Genomic DNA, 19,065 nt, shown 5'->3' with positions numbered 1-19,065 from the left:
TAAACTGGTTTAGCTTCTCAGAAAAAGCAGTACAAAGTCTTCTCCAAAAACTAAAAATATGGAATGAAGAGATAGTTCAATGGGATGAGAGTATGCTTTGCATGTAGGAGGCCCAGCTTCAATCTCCAGCACTACATATGGTTTTTCAACTTCTGCCAGAAGTGGCCCCCAAATAAAAACATATGAAAAAATACAACTACCATATGAGGCAGTGATTATTATTCTTGCTATTGATGCTTCAAGGACACAAATATTTAATTTGAAAAGATATATGTACACATAGGCTTATTGAAATACTATTTCTGAAAGACAATATCTAGAAACAACTCATGTGCTCCCTAACAAATAAGTGGACAGAGGTTGAGACAGCTGTACACAATGGAACACTATTCAGCAATAAAAATGATGAGAGCTTGCATTTTGCCACACAAGGGGTGGAAATCAGAGAGTTGTATGAAGTCAGTCAGATGAAGACAAATACTAGATGATTTCACTCACATGTGGTGTATTTCTATACAAAGTAAAAACATAAGAGGAGAGGCAAAATTCTATGAAAATAAACTCTTGGTATGACTTGACCTGAGGTGACTAGAGGCCAGGAATTTTGGATAATGGTGAAGAGATAATGGCATATCAGTAATTGGAAACAACAGTCATTTTTTAAAAATTATTTATTTATTTATATTTATTTATTTATTTATTGGGGGCTTCTTTGGCCACACCCAGCGATGCTCAGGGGTTACTCCTGGCTCTTGTGTTGAGAAATCACACCTGGCAAGCTTGGAGGAACACATGGGATGCCAGGAACCAAACTGGATCCATCCCAGGTCGGTAGCATGCAAGGCAAATGTCTTACTGCTGCGGTATCTCTCTGGCCCCCACTTGTCATCTAAATAAAATAAATTGTCTTAATATTGAGGTGACGTGTATTTTTTTGTTTGTTTTTGTTTTTGTTTTTTTGTTTTTGTTTTTGGGCCACACCCGTTTAATGCTCAGGGGCTACTCCTGGCTATACGCTCAGAAGTCGCTCCTGGCTTGGGGGGACCATATGGGACGCCGGGGGATTGAACCGCGGTCCATCCTACACTAGCGCTTGCAAGGCAGACACCTTACCTCTAGCACCACCTTCCCGGCCCCAAGGTGACGTGTTTTACAGAGTGTTATCATTTATGCCTTTGGTGTAAATTTTATCAATTTAAAAATAATTTATGCCATTTATGCATAGTGACTGATTGCATCACCACCACGATGATTCCAAAGACTCTCCATGCCTGTCCCCAGGTCCCTCACTGTCTATAAAGTCGTGGATGCTTCACAAACCTGGAAGTCATCTTCATGCTGGAACCAAGAAAATCTCTCTGTATTGCCCCAACTTTAGCGTCCATGTGGCTCAAGTGAGACGTGGTATGGTTTTTCTGCCAGAGTATTCAGAAAGGCACCATAAATAAATCTGGTACTGATTCAGAGTTTAACTGCCTTAAGCAATATGGAGATGTTGACATGGGGTCAGGGAAGTGGTGAAAAGGAAACATTTTCTTCAGCACCTGTTTCAGCTGGAGCACAGGAAGTGCCTTGAAGGTATTTGAAATCACTCAAAGCCCTTTGGAGGGGGAGGTAACAAGGAAGTTCCCAAAGAGACAATAGGTGGCTCTTGTCCCTCTTGCTCAGCTGTTGCTTTTGGGAACGTGCTGGCAGCTCCCTAGAGAAATTTGAATATGAAGCAAGAGCTGGTCTCTTATCAGGGCTGCTATTTGTGGTCTTATTACTGGAAGATGTCCATAACTTGAGCAAGACCAACCCATGTAGACACAGGAATTACAAAATCGGGGTGGCAGGGGTGGGAGGGCTGGGGAAGCCAGGATGGCATAAAAGCATTCACAGGGCCTCCCACAGTACTGCTTAGACCAAGATGAGGTGAGTCCACTCTGGTCCCTCTCTCCTACCTTCTGACCTCATTTGTATCTGCCCAGGGGAAGGAGAAAACAGCAGTGGAGATGCAGACCATGAGAAATGGTGTATAGGGGCCGAGTGGTAAAGAAGGGGAGGGTCTAGTGTGCTAAGCTAATTCTCTTCCAGGGGACCCACTGCAGCAACTTACAGGGCTGGAATGGTAGCACAGCAGGGAAGGCACCTGCCTTGCACGTGGCTGACCCGGGTTTCAGCCCAGAAATAATTCTCGAGTGTAAAGTCAAGAGTTAACCCCTAGTGGATAGAGAGAAGAGAGAGAGAGAGAGAGAGAGAGAGAGAGAGAGAGAGAGAGAGAGAGAGAGAGAGAGAGAGAGAGAGAGAGAGAGAGAGAGAGAGAGAGAGAGACTGACAAGGAAAGAGGGAGAGGGAGGGAGAGAGCGGAAGCAAGAAAGAAAAAGAGGAGGAGAGAGGGAAAGAGAGAAATGTGTCAGTTTCTGCCTTAGAGGCAGGCTGGAGGGGGGGACAGGAGGAAAACTGGGGACATTGGTGGCAGAACATGTGGAATGGTGAAGGGATGGGTGTTGGAACAGTGTATCACTGCAACTCAATCACCACCAGCTTTTTAACTATATCACAGTGATTAATATATTAACATATATAATATATAATTATATATATAAAATGTATAGAAAATTCCCAGAGTAGAGGAGCCAGAATGAGAACATAGTGGGTAGGATGTTTACCTTACACGAGGTCGACCCAAGTTCAATCCTGACATCCCATATGGTCCCCAAGCCTGCCAGAAGTAATTTCTGAGTGCAGAGTCTGGGGTAACCTGAGCACTGTTGGGGGTGGCCCCCCAAAATAAAAAAAAATCTAGCTTACTTCATTTTATCAGCATCTGTGCCCTGAGCCTTAGGGGCATCTGAGGGCGGTTCTTTCTGCTGAGCACCCATTGACCTTGACTGGACTCACTTGTGCGACTGGACTGTGCCTGGTCATTGTTGCCTTGTGCTTCTGCAGAATTCTCGAGAGTTGGGATGTGCTGGAATTGGGGGGACTGGGAAGCTGCCCCATGCTGTGGGTAGGTGGGACAGATACTTAGTTCTAGAAAGGCCTAGCTCTAGTTTCTTTCCAACGGCTTGATAGAGCTTTGCGTGAGCTTGTGTGCGAACATGGGTGTATGCATCTATGTATGTGTCTACACATATGTGTGTATGCACGTGTTTCTGTGTACATGTCTGTGCATGCCCGCATCTGTGCATGTGTGTGTGTGTGTGTGTGTGTGTGTGTGTGTGTGCAGCAGGCTGCCAGCCATGAACTCTTTCTCGTCTCCTCCTGGCAGGGTCCTAGGAGCTGTTGTCGCCTTCCTGCTCTGGGGGCAGCTGTTTGCTGCGGACACGGGAAATGAAGTCACAGATGCAGCAGGTGGGCTCTTGTTACCAAGGTCAGCTCTACAACCTCACTGGGAAAGCAAACTCCCCCTTCTCAAGAGACCCTGGGAAGGGCCCTCCAGAAAGTGACTGTCCTCCTCTGGAAGGAGGGGTTGCTGATGTGCACAAAAAGGTCACTGGGAGCAATTTCCAAAGAAAACCCTTATCATTCTTCTTCTTCTTCTTCCCCCACAGATGACATCTGCCCCAAACCCCCTATGATTGCAAATGGCTATGTGGAGCATGCAGTGCACTATGGATGCCAGGAGTACTACCAGCTGCGCAGTGAAGGAGATGGTAAGATACCCAGCCTGACCCTTCGTTATGCATGGGGCCAGGGACCCAAGATTCCCTTGTTCTCCTTGTTCTAGTTAGTTTTGTCATCAGGCATTATATGCCCCTTGAACAAGCTAACATTTCTCAGCTCAAGCTCTGGTTAATGCCACGCTTCCAAGTAAGACCTACAGGTCCAAAGGGATGTGGTGGAAGAAATATAGATGGTGGAGGGCAGCGTGCAGCCTCCCCCAGAGAATCCTGACACCCAGCATGGTTCTCTGCCCTCCTCACGCAGGGATGCTGTGATCCTCCTCATCCTGCCTATGAAGAAGCAGACTGGGTGGGGACTGCCCCCAGGGGCTTGCCTCAGAGTCAGGATCCAAGTCTGGCTCTTTCTCACCCTGCCATGCCTGGCTGTGTCCATCACCACGGCTGAGCTGCCATGCTCAGCAGCCATCCAGCATCTGCCTCCAACACTCCTCCTACTCCTCCTGAGTTTCCCTGTTTCAGACTCTCTCCCTCCACTGCAGGAGTTTACACCTTAGACGGAGAGAAGCGCTGGGTCAATAAGGTTGTTGGAGAGAAACTTCCTGAGTGTGAAGCAGGTAGGAAGTGTGTGTGGGGGAGGGAAGGGAAGAAGAAGGGTGGCAGAGGGTGGTCGACAGGGGTCAGGATTCTCCATTGGATGGTCCAGAGGCACCTTCTGGTTTGTCTTCTGAGCACAGATAAAGAAGGTCCAGAGGCAACCTCGGCCAAGTGGCCAAGCTGAACTGAGCACACACTGGGAGAAGCTGGGAACTTGCTAAGGTCTTGCTTATCTGAATTTGGCCTTCCAAACTGAATTCTGTGCACATGACCCCCAGGCTCAGGTGCAGGCAAAGCCCAGTGAGTTTCAGGGGACATAAATGAGGTCCACACCTCACTCAACAAAAGGAAGCAGGGTGGGTACATAAGAAGGGCCTCCAGGTAGTTTGGAAGAACCACAGCTGCTCTCTCCGTTATTTTTTTTCTCAAAATTTTTATAAGTTGGAAGACAATATTCAACAACCCTAGGATCAGCAGTGATAGAGAATATTTATCATTTTGATGAAGTAGGCCATCTCAAAAATCCAAGTGGGTCAATTTAGAATAGAGAGAAAATACTAGAAATACTGCTTTGTCATGGAATCTCCTTTTGGAAGAAGAAAATCATGGCTTCCATTTGCTCTTGTGGTGGGGAACCTCTAACCTCTGTCTTCCAGCACTGAGAGCCGAGATTGGATTAACACTACTACTGACCCCATTTTAACATTGTACCCAGGGGCTAAGGTGATTGCACAGTGGGGAGGGCACTTGCCAAGGTTCAATCCCTAGCATCCCATATGGCCTGGCAAGCAGCACTAGGAATAATTCCTGAGTTAAAGCCAGGAGTAACCCCTGAGCATCGCTGACTGTGGTACCCAAACCTAAAACCAAAAAATGGTGTGTACCCAGGAATATGAATTGTAATAGCCCCCAGCCCTCTGACACGTTTAAGCAACCTGGGCCAGGTTTTGATGGGGAGGACCTATGGAAGGCATAGGGGCTGGCAGCCACCACCCAAAAATCTGGGTGACATTTCTCTTCCAATTGCAAGAGCTGCTAACAAGGCAGCAGAGTGAGGTCAGAGCACCCAGTACTACTGTGCTGAAGCAATGAGACACAACACTCTAGCCACCAGCAAGGGCTAGTTTCCCCAGGTGGGGCTGCTCAGGTTTCTTCTATCTATCCTTCACAGTGTGTGGGAAGCCGAAGAATCCTGTGACCCAGGTGCAGCGGATCCTGGGGGGATCTGTGGATGCCAAGGGCAGCTTTCCCTGGCAGGCCAAAATGATCTCTCCCCACAACCTCACCTTGGGGGCCACGCTGATCCACGAGCAGTGGCTGCTGACCACAGCCAAGAATCTCCTCCTGGGCCAGCCTGAAGGGGTGGAGGCAAAGGACATTGGCCCCACACTCAGACTCTACGTGGGGAGGCAGCAGCAAGTGCGGGTGGAGAAAGTGGTTCTCCACCCTGACCCCGCCAACGTGGACATCGGCCTCATCAAACTCAAGGAGAAGGTGCCCGTCAACGAGAGGGTGATGCCCATCTGCCTCCCCTCTGAAGACTACACCCAAGTGGGGCGTTTGGGCTATGTGTCTGGCTGGGGCCGGAACACCAATTTCAGGTATACAGATCAGCTCAAGTATGTCACATTGCCTGTGGCTGACCAGAAGAATTGTGTGGAGCACTATGAGGGCAGTGTTGAGCCTGAGAAGAAGGTCGCCAAGAGCCCCGTCGGGGTGCAGCCCACGCTGAATGAACACACTTTCTGTGCTGGCCTGTCTCGGTACCAGGAAGACACCTGCAATGGGGATGCGGGCAGCGCCTTCGCGGTCCACGACCAGGAGAAGGACACATGGTATGCGGCCGGCATCCTGAGCTTCGATAAGAGCTGCCGGGTGGCTGAGTATGGGGTGTACGTGAAGGTGTCCTCCTTCCTGAACTGGATCCGAGAAACCATGGCTGAGGCATAGGGCAATGCTGTTGCGAGCTCATGGCAGGGGAGGATGATATTGGCAGCCCTTGTCCTTTCATGGGGGCTGGAGCGGCAGCTCAATGGGCTTTGCAGATGGGAGACCTGTTCTGATCCCCAGCATCACATGGTTCTCTGCAGCAGCATTGGAATCAAACAATAAGCACAGAGCTGGGAGTAGGCACTGAGCATCAACAGGTGTGATCCCTCAAGCCAAAAAAAAAAAAATGAGATCACAATAAAGAGTTTCCTTTGGACCCATTTTGATGTGGTTTTTTTCTGAATCTTTCCTATCCCCATGCTCCCTTGGAAGTGTGACCCCAAACTCCGAGCCAGTTGATATCCCTTATAGTGATCATCTATCCCCAATGGGTGCTCAGCATGGCTTTGTTTCAGGTGCATGGCGCAGACTCATACCCGGGAGGTGCTTTAAGGCCATAGAGACTGTGTAAGCAAGCCGAACCTTGTACCTTAGGCTGTCAGATCACAGGGTACAAGTTCTTCCCTGTATCCTTTGCCCATTGGAAGCAGATCAGGAGAAAAAAAAATGCCAGCCTAGTAGGAAGAGACCGGCTTCCAGTGAGATGGAAATAAGCTTTTCACACAGCACAGATCCCAAAATCACAGCAAACCAAGTGAGAATGAAAAGGCGAGAGAGCACAGAAAAAACTGGGTTCAAATGGGTCAGTCATAAATTTGCCCAGTAGTTTAATGTTCTGGCCATCAGCCTTGTATACCTCCTCAGTATTACAAGAGAAGCCCCCTCTCAGCAGTCACAAGCCCTCTCCCAAGACTCAGATGCAGTCACTGCCTTCCATTATACAAAGATGAGTGCCTTACAAATCATAGCTCTCTTCCATGTTCCAAAGATGAGGGTTTTCCTCCTCAAGGCTGCGTTCCATGTGAAAATATGAGGGCCTTTTTCCTCAGGGATGCATTCCATGTTACCAAGATGAAAACCTTAAAAAAAAAAAACCGGGGCCGGACGGTGGCGCTGGAGGTAAGGTGCCTGCCTTGCCAGCGCTAGCCTAGGACGGACCGCGGTTCGATCCCCCGGCGTCCCATATGGTCCCCCAAGCCAGGAGCGACTTCTGAGCGCATAGCCAGGAGTAACCCCTGAGCGTCACCGGGTGTGGCCCAAAAACAAACAAAAAAAAAAAACAAAAAACAAAACAAAAAAACAAAACAAAAAAAAAACCCAAAAACAAAAAACAGAGATGAAAACCTATTACCACAACTATGGATCATGTACAATTGAAAAAAAAAAAAGAGTACCTTTCTACTAAAATCTATATTCCAGGTGAAAATGATTGAGAACCTTACACACAGGCTTGACTGTCACAAATATGAGGGCCATCCTGCTCAGGGCTGCCTTCTAGATCATAAAGATGAGGGTGTTCCTTCTCAGGAATGCCTTCCAAGTCACAGAGATGAGGACTTTGCAACTAAGGGTTGATTTCAATGTCCAAAACGATGAGTCTTTCCTGTATGTTCCAGGTCACACCACAAAGGAAACCTTTGAAAACCTTTCCCCAAATTTGACACTTTGGTTACAAAATAAGGTCCTTCCCCCCATTACTCTTAAGGGTACCTTAAAGGATGAGGGCTTCTTCCTCAGTGCTGCCATCTTGTCAAAAACATGAGGGACATGTCTTAGGGTTGCTTACATGTCTAAATGTTGAAAGTCATATTCCTCAGAAAAGAATTTAGTGTCAAAAGATGAAAGCAGGGCCGGGAAGGTGGCGCTAGAGGTAAGGTGTCTGCCTTGCAAGCGCTAGCGTAGGACGGACCACGGTTCGATCCCCCGGTGTCCCATATGGTCCCCCCAAGCCAGGGGCGATTTCTGAGCACATAGCCAGGAGTAACCCCTGAGCGTCAAATGGGTGTGGCCCAAAAACCAAAAAAAAAAAAAAAAGATGAAAGCATTCCTCTTCAATATACCTCCACCATAAACAAGATGATATTTTACCAACTACAAGCTACAATCCATGTAACAAAAAGGCAGTCCCAAACAAATATTCCATTCCAGGACATATAAAGGACTTTCCCCAACAATGAACCATTTCAAATCATAAAGAGACAGGAGGCAATCACCTTCCCCCATTCCAGGCTCCCCTACAAGGTCCTTCTACCCCAGCTGCAAGTGTTTCCCTTCCATGTCACATATTGCAGGCCTTTCCCCAACAATGCTCCCTTCCAAGTTACAGAGAGACGGGAGGTCTTCCCTTCTCCCCATTCAGGGCCGCCCAACAAGGTCACAAATAAGAGGCCCTTACCCCAAGAGGACCCTACACAGCTGCTTTCCATGTCACAATCAGGAAGACTTTCTTTCCATGTCTACCTCCCATGTCTCACACATGAAGGCCTTGCTCTTCAGTGTTGCCATCAGTGTCACAACTCTCAGGTCCGTGGCCCTCAGGGTTTCCTTTCAAGTCACACATGGAGGTCCTTTACTCCCCAATGCACAATTTCGCATCACAAAGCTGAGAGACATGCCATTGAGGCTTCCTACCAGTGTAGAGAGATCAGGGCCTTCATACTCTAGGCTCCTTTCCATGGTTCTAAGAGGAAGGCCTTCTTCTTCAACACTGTCTTCCATGTTGCAAACATGAAGTTCTTCCTCCTGAGTGTCACCACTCTCAGGGCCATGGCCCTCAGGGCTTTCTTTTAGGTCACACATATGGAGGGCCATTTTCACCAGTGCAGCATTCCACATCAGAAAGCTGAGGGACTTGCCATCGGGGCTTCCTACCAGGATGTGGTGATCAGGGTCTTCATACTCGAGGCTCCTTTCCATGATTCTAAGAGGAAGGCCTTCCTCCTCGACACTGTCTTCCATGTCGCAAACATGAAGTTCTTCCTCCTCAGGGCTGCCTGCCTTTCATGTTACAAAGAAAGAAGAGGGCCTTGGAACCCCAGGCTCAGCACTGCAGCACTGCCTTCCGGTTCCCAAAGAGTAGGGTCTCCCTAATCAGGGTTGAATCCCTGTCACATAAATATGACAGGAATGATGCCTCACTTCCTTATCATCAAAATCAGGGTTTTTGCACCTGAGGGCTCGCTGCTTCTTGGTCACAAAGATGTGGGAATTTCTTCTCAAGGCTCCCTCCCAGTCACAATTTGAAGGCCTTTTTGGGGCTCTTTTCTTGGGGGCCATCCTCCCATAGCTACCTCCCAGCTACTATTATGAAGGTCTTCTTCCCCAGGGCTTGCTGTAATTTCACAAAGATGAGGGCCTTTCCTTGCCCTCCCAAGGCTCCTGTCGATGCCACACAGATGAAGACTTGTCAATTCAGGCAGGCCTTCCATGTCCTAAATGAGGGCCCTCCCACTCATGGCTTCCATCCATGCTACTAATTTTCCTTTTTTTTGTATTTATTTATTTTTAATATAATTTTTATTTTGAACATAGTGGCTTACATATTGTTGACAATAATATTTTAGGTACATATTTGTGGGGAGCCTAGCTGATGAAACCTGGGACATAGGACACCTCAGTAATTCCTAATCTGGTCACCCACGTGACCAAAAGGCCCATGCCTTGAGAACAAAGGAAATAGACAAAAATAAAGTAATTCAGAGCAGCCTAATATATCCAGCCAGAAAGAAAAATATAGTTTGCCTTTGTGTTAGCAAACATTATTAAGAACTCTGTTTGAATCTTATGCCTTTTAGTAAAACGTGCTCAGGTCTACCTCTTTGCCCCTCCCTACTACCTGCCCCAGTTTATGCTAATGAATGCTTGTAACTGTGATTGGTGTAAAATTTGTAACACCCCTGACGTGTTTCAGCCCTTAAAAGCTGATCCCCCAACAATAAACTCCCCTTTTTGAACAGCATGCGTTGTCTTGAAGGCTTCTGTTACTAATTTCTCTAGTTCTTCTTTACAGGTCGGTTCTGCTCGAGTGAACCCACTAATAACTAGCAACTTTCATCTCCACACCCCCGCGGGTCGGGGGACTCCCACGGAAGTTGCAGAGTGGCGCCCAACGTGGGGCTGTAGAGATAGCATGGAGGCAGGGTGTTTGCCTTGAATGCAGAAGGAAGGTGGTTTGAATCCCGGCATCCCCTGTGGTCCCCCGAGCTTGCCAGGAGCGATTTCTGAGTGCACAGCCAGGAGTAACCCCTGAACGCCTCCAGGCGTGACACCCCCCCCCAAAAAAAAGGAAAGAAAAAGAAAGCAATCCCACAGGAGACAGAACCGAGACACTCCTTTTGGGGGAAAGGCCAGTAAACACACACACACACACACACACACACACACACACACACACACACACACACACACCTCAGTCTGTATACAAAGTAAGCCAGGAGAGTCAGCCCAAGATTGTGACTGGGGCAGACCCTATGACACAGAAAATGTTCATCCAGTGTCCACCTACTGGTTAAGTTAAACTCTCCTCTCACTGTCACGGGAACTGGTTTTCACCCACCTCCGAGTCGGACATCTGCATCAGGTTCCCTCGGGGAGGCCCTCGCGGGCCAGAGCCCGGAGCCCCACCAGGGCAAGAGTCCCGCAGGGCTGCTCGGGGCCTCTTCTCCTGCACGTTGAAGCGCACACCCCCCCGGATTGTGATGGGCCTCCTGCTCAGGGCCTTCTGCACCGGCTCGCAGCCATCGAACACCACGAAGCCGAAGTCGGGCGCCTCCCCGCCGCTGAGCACCCGCAGCTCCAACACCTTGCCAAAGGCCTGGAACACTTGGAGCAGCTCCTGCTCCTGCACCTCGTGGGGCAGGTTGCCCAGGAAGAGCTGGTGGCTGTTGGGGTGCCTCGACAACCTTGGCCTTCGGGGCACCAGGCTGCCTGGCTGTCTGGGGTCACGGAGGGGCCTGGGCGGCCCTCGGGGAGCAGGGTTGGTCCCTGCCTCCCTGCCTCTCTGCTCCTGCTGCCCGAGTTTCTGGGATTCGGGCTTGGACTCAGGACTGGGCTGGGAGGCCGGGACCTTTGGCCGCTGGGGTGGGGTCCCGGTCACAGGCCCCAGGTTCTTGCAGACCATGGACGCCCATGAGACGGGCGGCTCATCCTCCTGTGCTTCGGGGACCTGGCCTTTAGGGGCAGCATCCTCTGGGATCCTGTTCTTGGGGGCCTCCTGCTCAGCGGGGCTCTTCTCTGCGGCCTCAGGGACAGCTTCCTCCAGGATGGCCTCCAGCTTCTCTTCCTGAGGCTCCCGTACTGGCTCTAGCTCAGCTTCTTCTGGCTCGATCTTTGCTTCTTCCTTTGCTTCCTCCAGGATGGCCTCCAGCTTCTCTTCCTGAGGCTCTCGCACTGGCTCTAGCTCAGCTTCTGGCTCGCCCTTTGCTTCTTCCTTTGCTTCCTCCAGGATGGCCTCCAGCTTCTCTTCCTGAGGCTCTCGCACTGGCTCTAGCTCAGCTGCTGGCTCCCCCTTTGCTTCTTCCTTTGCTTCCTCCAGGATGGCCTCCAGCTTCTCTTCCTGAGGCTCTCGCACTGGCTCTTGCTCAGCTTCTGGCTCGCCCTTTGCTTCTTCCTTTGCTTCCTCCTGAGTCTCAGTGATGAAGCCCCCCAAGACTTCATCCTGGTAGCTGAAGATGTCGTTGTGCACGTAGAACTTCCCTTCAGGTGAGTCCTGGGGTGCGAGGACTAAAAAAAAAAAAAAAAAAAAAAATTCTCAAATGGCCATCAGGAATAATTTTTTCCTGGAGAATTTCTGGACTTTACAATCGCCCAACTTTCTGCTATGTGTAGTTAAGGCCAAAAGAATAAGGCCAAATGTGACTAGATAAAGAAGCATCTAGCTTTAATATGATAACTAATAAGTTTAAAAAAAAATTCATTTAAGTTCAGTTTAAAGGTTTTTGAACAATAGGCTATCATTAATTATAAAATTTTTTAAAGTGCTAAAGTCTGGCAAAAGTCACAAGGCATTCCTGTGGCATTCAAAAATAATCATTTTGCCTCCTGCCAAGCTGTTTTCTTATAGACAGACTTCCTGCAGCTTCCCGCAGTCCTGTCCTCATTCACTTCAAAAAAGCCTGTCACCCCTCCTGCTATTGCCATTCCTGCGGACCTGTTTCTAACTGACTCCACCTTTGACAATGCTGAATTTGGTACTCTGCCTGGCTGCCTCCAACCACCCCCTTCGAACCAAGGCTTCATTAATTTGTTTGCTCACTTGACTCTCCCTTGCAAGACGATAACAACACCTCTGGTTCCTTCCCTTCCCCTTTTATGGTGCCGGAGACATAGCCAACTCCCCTGGCGATGTCAGCTCAACCTCTCCCATGCCCTAAGCTCTTCAGAACTCTGCCTGCTTCCTCACCCTTCCAGCCCACGCTGTCTTCCGGACCCCCCTCCTCTTCTCAGCTCATCCTTGTCATGATCAATGCCTCCGCCCAAACGCCTTCGGTACCTGCTATTCACCCACCTCACCGGCCTAAATTGCTGCCTTGACCTGCCTTACTTCACCAATGACACCAACCTTCTGCGATGCGGTATGAAGCTTCAACAACGTGGCTTAACTTTAAAACTAGTGGTGGAACTTGAACTTTGCCCCTTGGTACCCAATATGATTCCCCCTATTGAAAATTGTAATCAAATTCTTGTCGTTGATTTCTCCTTTCAGTTCATAATTGCCCCCAATTCAACGTTTTTTGCCTATTTCACTGGTTTATCTCCCCCATTGTTTTACATTTGTTTCTTTAGTCCTAGGACTACTGTGTTTTGGTTGTTTTAATGCCTAAATTGACTGTTAAATCAAAAATTGCCTTATTACCTCTTAAAAATAACCTTGTCTCTCTCCCGCTGCAGTATAAAAACAAACATTGCCTCCACCCCAGCCTTATTGAAAGGCCTGGGTGTTACTGGTGTAAGCACAAAAATTTATTCATTGGTTCATACTCTAGAATCTGTTAATGCCTTATAACTGTTGTTAAAAATGTTTACAAACTTAGAAAAAGTTTACACTACTTAACTGTTGAATCCCTAGCAGTATTAGAGCAGAAAAACTGCCGTGGTTTAAATTTGACTTTTTTTGAGGGAGGGGGAAAATTTGTGTCATCCTCAGAGAAAAATGTTGCTTTTTAAAATAAACTTGGCTTAGCTAAAGATAGCATTAAACTTGTGGAAGAAAGTCTAGAGAATAGAAATAGACAGAGGGATTAAGATGAGTCCTGATATAAAAATTGGTCCTCTACCTCATCCTGGCTGTCTAAGCTGCTACCTAATTCGGTCCTTTCATTGGCTTTTTGCTAATTTTTCCTTTGGCCCCAAGGCATTCTGTCGCCTCACAAGTTTGTTAAAAATCCGGTTACTGAGATTGCCCTAATGTTCAATATAGGTCCAATATCAGTGGCTCTCCTAAATGCACCCCGAAGAACTTGAAGCCTTGGATATACCTCTGAGCTTTAAGGAGTTTTGAGTATCTGGCTAAACGCCCCTGCTTGCTCTGCTCCTGGCTGTGGAGATGCCCATGACGGGGATAGCTTGGTGCCAGTGTCTGGGTGCAAACATGGCATTCCTAATATTTTGCGCGCAAAAACTTTTAATTTGGTCTCTTGTTGCCATGTCCAGTACTGGAAGCCCACCAAACGACCTAAGACAGGCTACTTCACCCACCTTGCTCTTCTTCTTTTATTATTTACAGGAAAGGGGGAACTGTGGGGAGCCTAGCTGATGAAACCTGGGACATAGGACACCTCAGTAATTCCTAATCTGGTCACCCACGTGACCAAAAGGCCCATGCCTTGAGAACAAAGGAAATAGACAAAAATAAAGTAATTCAGAGCAGCCTAATATATCCAGCCAGAAAGAAAAATATAGAGTTTGCCTTTGTGTTAGCAAACATTATTAAGAACTCTGTTTGAATCTTATGCCTTTTAGTAAAACGTGCTCAGGTCTACCTCTTTGCCCCTCCCTACTACCTGCCCCAGTTTATGCTAATGAATGCTTGTAACTGTGATTGGTGTAAAATTTGTAACACCCCTGACGTGTTTCAGCCCTTAAAAGCTGATCCCCCAACAATAAACTCCCCTTTTTGAACAGCATGCATTGTCTTGAAGGCTTCTGTTACTAATTTCTCTAGTTCTTCTTTACAGGTCGGTTCTGCTCGAGTGAACCCACTAATAACTAGCAACTTTCATCTCCACACCCCCGCGGGTCGGGGGACTCCCACGGAAGTTGCACATATTTACATAAAATCAGGGGGATTCCCATCACCGATTTGTCCTCCCTATACCTCCGTTTTCATCCTACCTCCCAAATTCTCCTCTCTCACTCCTGGGGCTGCTAGAAAATGTGGTTCCCTTTGTACCTAGTTTACTACTTAGTAGTCTTGCACCTGTTTGGTCTTGGTGCCCCCCCCCCTTATTTCCCCCTCTAACTGGGAGGCAGGACTAGATAGTTCAAGTTATGTGGTTTTGTTTGAAGAAGAGAAAAGTAATAAACTGGGGTAAAAGTCTAATCCGCCGAAAATGGGTGGGATCCTTCTAGAGGCTCTTGTCATTGGTTTGAGAGACAAAGGAGAGAAATAAGGTGTAACACCCCAACAATACAAAAAGAAGTGTTAAATATCCAGTGAGCATTCCAACAATAACAATGATAAGCACCACAAAAATAGCCATGGTCTTGAGATAAAAAACATGGCAGGGCATATAAAGAAAGAAAAGAAAAAAAGGAAAAAACATAAATGTAAATGGGGACTGTAGCATATGAAAAAGTTTCCATAAGATAATTCTTGGAATTGTATATAAAAGTGTTTCCTTAGAATTGTTCTGTGACTTTTGCCCCACCTAACCCTTCCAGGTGGGGCGCTGTGAAGTTGAAAATAAATAGCTTGAAAAACAGGAGTGAGGGGTCCTTCTGTGAAAAGCTGCTGGCTGCAGAAGGATTCTCTGGCTCTCCTTGCCCAATCTTTTAAACCCTATCGTTCTTGTCTGTGTGAATTATTATTTGCTGCAAATAAATATTACCAAGGTCTTCCCCCAAAAGGAAACAAGGAAATGGAAAGTAATTTCTCATTCTGGGAACTGTTCTTGAATTCACAAATACCCAGCAAAGTTAACAGCAAAGATACATTGCAGGGGACAACTTCAATAACCACACCAAAACAAGGAAATTGACAAGAAGTAGATAGGCAAATAAAAATAATTAAAAAATGAGTATTTAAAAAAATAATATATATAAAAACATAAAAAATGTTTTGTGCTTTTTGCCTTTTTTCCCCCTCCTGCAATGGCACAGTAAATATTGGGGTCATTCGAAAAGGAATTCACTTGGCCTAAGAGATATGGGGTTTCTCCACCCTTAGAGTATATTGTCATGGGATTAACTATAGACTCCGTTCAGGTTCATTTACTCTCCCCTTGGTGCTTTCGTGGTGTTTGGAAGGCTTCTGCTCCTTCCTGGGTGATAAAATCAGACCTCTGTATCTAGAGATCTCAGTATCTGCACAGGTCCAGGAGTGGGATTTATGATGAAGTCTTTCTTTGTTGTTCTAGAAGTCCTGTTCCCTCAGTGTCATTTTAATCCATCTTCTGTGGTTGGTGGTCTTGGTCTTTGCACTGATCCTAGGATGGAACCTAGGATAGCGTCTTTCATTGTGTTTCCAGAAGCCCCATTCCGTTGCAATTGTCTCAGCCAGACCTTTGGAACTGGGGATCATGGCTGTTGTGCAGGTCAAACCCTAGACTGGGGCTTTTTTATTGGTCCCAAGATATATACAGTCCAGTCATGGTTCTAGTAGCCAGTCATCTGTAAATCGCAATCTTGGCATTTGGACCGACCAAAGGGTGACAAGTCTTCTGATTTTGTCTTATCATTAGCTAGTGAGGTAGGATAACCCGCTCTTAGGTCAAGTTGTTCCCATTTTCCTCGTTGTCAGGATATTATATTAGAGCTGACACTTGTTGGTGGCCCAGCAGTATCAAGGATGTCCTGGTTGGGATTTGTTTCCTGTAGCTGTTGTGAAGAACTTTGTCATTTCTATGTCTGGGATCCAGGGTTCAAGGCTGGATGGATGGTGTCTAATCACCTGGGGTCTAAGTTGGGTCCGCATGACATATTTTCAAGGTGGGAGATATCCCTGTTTTGTTAACAAGTATGAGTTCTTATCCCTAGTAGATAAGAGCTTGTTTTTATATGTAGGATTTCCCCTATTATTAGTGTGCCTTTGCAGGGAGGAATGGTGCTACATTATATTGTTGGTGCATTTGGGGGTGGACAGAGAAGAAAACAGAAACAGGTCGCACACCCAAAAAAGATAAAAATAGGAATAAAAATATATGTGCTCACCTATATATATGTAGAACAAACATTTTTTAAAAATGAATTAAAGTAATTAAAGGAACAAAGTGATTCAAGAGACTACTTTACTTTTGGGGATAAGCAGGTAAGGAGGTGGTGTAATACAGGTCTTATACTTATGTTGAAAGTTTAGGTTTCCCCATTGTCTTTTGGGATTTTCTTGTGGTGTGTGGGTTCCCAGGCACCTTTCCATCACAGCCCCTGACCTTCTTGAGATTGGTAAAAATTTGTGGCAGGGAGGTGTTGGAAGAGCTCTTGCATTTGGGATATTTTTAGAGCTAAGTCCAGTTTCAAGTAACAGTCCAGTTTCAAGTAACAGTTAGGGGGAGTTGGAAGGGAGGGCCACGCAGCCAGAGTCCGTAGGGGAGTTGGTTGCCTTTTCTTGCAGGGGACGAGGTGTGGGTTTAACTGGGTGTCCCTTTGCTTGGGTGCTGAGTACTGGTTCGTTGGGGTAGGAGGTCAGTCTTGATGCCTAATAGATTAAGAACTGAAGGTGAAGAGTTTTAATACGGTGGGAGGTCTGGATGGGATTGAAGGGTGAAGGGATAGTTGGATTTCCAAAGGGGGGAAAAGGGAAAGTATATGGAAGGTGTAGGAAGGAAGAAAAGAGAAAATACATTAGAAAGAAAGGGAGAAGAGGAAAGAAAAAAGGAAAAGAGAAGAAAGGTATAGAAAAGAAAAAAAAAGAAAGTAGTGAGAAGAGAGGAGAAAATAGCAAGGGAATGCTAGTTTGCTTGAATGTGCTCGATGAATAGGATCTGTTGTAGTATAAGTTTGTACGTCACAGTTGCTGCTTTGGTGGTGCTTCAAATCCTAAAAGAAGGTATAACCTAGAGATAAAGTGTATGTTAAAGAGTTTTCTCAGGACATTCTCGTAGTGCAAGCTGGGTATGGTATCTCGTGTGACTGGGTCCCAAGATGCCATCTTAGTTTGTCCACCCTTTGTATCCAAGAACGCCTATGGATAGAAAAGCTGAGAGGTTATTTTAAATATAGTAAGATTAAGGCATTAAAACATAGTGTTATGAGATGTTTCCATTGGAGTCAGTGATTTCCCGTGGTGTTCTTTACCTGTGATCCTGTATAAGATCCCTAAGGGATTATTATGGGCCTTTGTATTAGAAGGCTGATTACATACCTGTTCTCTCAATGCTGCTGTTTCTGCTGTTGCTGGTTTCTTTGTGGTATAATGTGTTGTCAAGAGTTTGTGTTGCTCCTTTTTCTTGTATTTTGGACCCTACTCCCGAGTATATGTTGACTATTACAGTGTTTGGAGTTTCTACCCTGTTAAACTCTGTTATTTGGTTGTTGAGTATTAGTTGTCTATAAGGTGTATGTTCTAGGTGCTTCAGAATAGTGCTATCATTCTGTGTTTATCTTTTGTCTTCTGACTTACTTTGTTTAACATAATATGTTCTAGGTCCATCCACGTTGCTGCAAAGTCTGTGATTGTATCATTTCTGACTGCCATGTAGTATTCTATTGTGTATAGATACACATCTTAATCCATTCATCTGTTGTTGGGCATCGAGGTTGGTTCCAGGACTTGGCTATTATACTGAGTACTGCGATAAATAGCGGGGTGCACATATACTTTGGAATGAATGTCCTTCCAACTTGGGGTATATACCTAGGAGAGCAATTGCTGGGTCAAATGGCAGCTCAATTTTGAGTTCTTTGAGCACTCTCCAGACTGTTCTCCATAGGTGTAGAACTAGGGGGCATTCCCACCAGCAGTGGATGAGAGTGCCTTTCATACTGCATCCATGCCAACACAGATTGTTCCCATTATTTTTGATGTGAGCCATCGTAAGTGGAGGACATTCCTGCGCAAGGTTTCCTACCGTGTTACTGTGGTCAAGACCTTCTTCCTCAGGGCTGAGTTGCATGTCACATCGATGAGGTCCTTCCAGTAGGTGGGGTTCCTTGTAACTTCCATGTTGCAGTGCTGAGAGCTTTGCAGCTCAGGGATCTTTACCTTTGATGTCTTGTCTCCAAGGCCTTCCAGCTGATGGCTTCTTCCATATGTCTCAGATGAGGGTCTTCCTTTTCAGGGCTGGCTACCCGAATCCCAAAGCATGTTTTCCCCAACCAACAAGGGAAAGCCTCCAAGGTCATAAATGACAGGCATCTTCCCAGTACTGTTCCCTTTCATGTCCCAAAGATGAGGAACTCCCCCACCATGCCCCCTTCAAGTATGCCTCCCATGGCACAAAGATAAGTTCTCCTCCCCAACCAAAATGCATTCCTGTCCATATACAGAATGAAGGCCTTTCCCCAATATTGCTCCCTTCCATTTCAGAAAGATGAGGGCCCCATCCCCGTCACCTTCCCTCTTCAAGGGTGCTTTGCTGGTCCAACCAATGAGGGCTTCCTCCTCAGGGCTGCCTTTCTCTTGAATCACACAAAGGCCTTTCTCCTCAGGGCTGCCTTCATGTCCCAAAGATGACAAGGGCCTGGCGCCTCATGCTGGACTTCCATGTCAAAAAGAAGAGGGCCTTCTTCGTCAAGGCTGCCTTCCATGTCCAAAAGATGAGTCTTCCTCCTCTGGCTGCCTCCCAAGTCACAAGGATCATGGTCTTTCACCACAGGACTGGCTTCCATTTCAGGAAATGAGGTTCTTCATTTGCGTGGCTGCCCTCCATATCCCAAA

The 19,065-nt window shown here is 46.8% G+C and overlaps 2 protein-coding genes across 2 annotated transcripts; one reads left to right on the top strand and one right to left on the bottom strand.

The window, feature by feature from the left end:
• The first annotated feature begins 3,224 nt into the window (after positions 1-3,224).
• Positions 3,225-6,152, top strand: LOC126028451 (haptoglobin-like). The gene is made up of 4 exons (XM_049787431.1): positions 3,225-3,336; positions 3,537-3,638; positions 4,148-4,222; positions 5,374-6,152. Exons 1-4 carry the CDS (start codon positions 3,225-3,227, stop codon positions 6,150-6,152), a joined length of 1,068 nt encoding a protein of 355 aa, XP_049643388.1.
• Positions 6,153-10,563: 4,411 nt separating this feature from the next.
• On the bottom strand, positions 10,564-19,016 carry LOC126028450 (ras GTPase-activating protein-binding protein 1-like). The gene is made up of 2 exons (XM_049787430.1): positions 18,869-19,016; positions 10,564-11,753 (listed from the first exon to the last, which is right to left on the bottom strand). Exons 1-2 carry the CDS (start codon positions 19,014-19,016, stop codon positions 10,564-10,566), a joined length of 1,338 nt encoding a protein of 445 aa, XP_049643387.1.
• Between the last annotated feature and the right edge of the window lie 49 nt (positions 19,017-19,065).

Source organism: Suncus etruscus, chromosome 14 (genome assembly GCF_024139225.1).
Source record: "Suncus etruscus isolate mSunEtr1 chromosome 14, mSunEtr1.pri.cur, whole genome shotgun sequence".
Lineage (NCBI taxonomy): Eukaryota > Metazoa > Chordata > Mammalia > Eulipotyphla > Soricidae > Suncus > Suncus etruscus.
The sequence above is the reverse complement of the archived record's forward strand: the minus strand, read 5'-3'. Positions and strand labels throughout refer to the sequence as shown.

Excerpts from the sequence above, each read along its gene's own strand:
- LOC126028451 (XM_049787431.1), top strand. The coding sequence starts at position 3,225 with ATGAACTCTTTCTCGTCTCCTCCTGGCAGGGTCCTAGGAGCTGTTGTC. Across the intron at positions 3,337-3,536 it reads TGAAGTCACAGATGCAGCAG|ATGACATCTGCCCCAAACCC; the intron begins GTGGGCTCTTGT and ends CTTCCCCCACAG. Across the intron at positions 4,223-5,373 it reads ACTTCCTGAGTGTGAAGCAG|TGTGTGGGAAGCCGAAGAAT; the intron begins GTAGGAAGTGTG and ends TATCCTTCACAG.
- LOC126028450 (XM_049787430.1), bottom strand. The coding sequence starts at position 19,016 with ATGGAAGCCAGTCCTGTGGTGAAAGACCATGATCCTTGTGACTTGGGA. Across the intron at positions 11,754-18,868 it reads AGTCCAGCATGAGGCGCCAG|TCCTCGCACCCCAGGACTCA; the intron begins GCCCTTGTCATC and ends TTTTTTTTTTAG.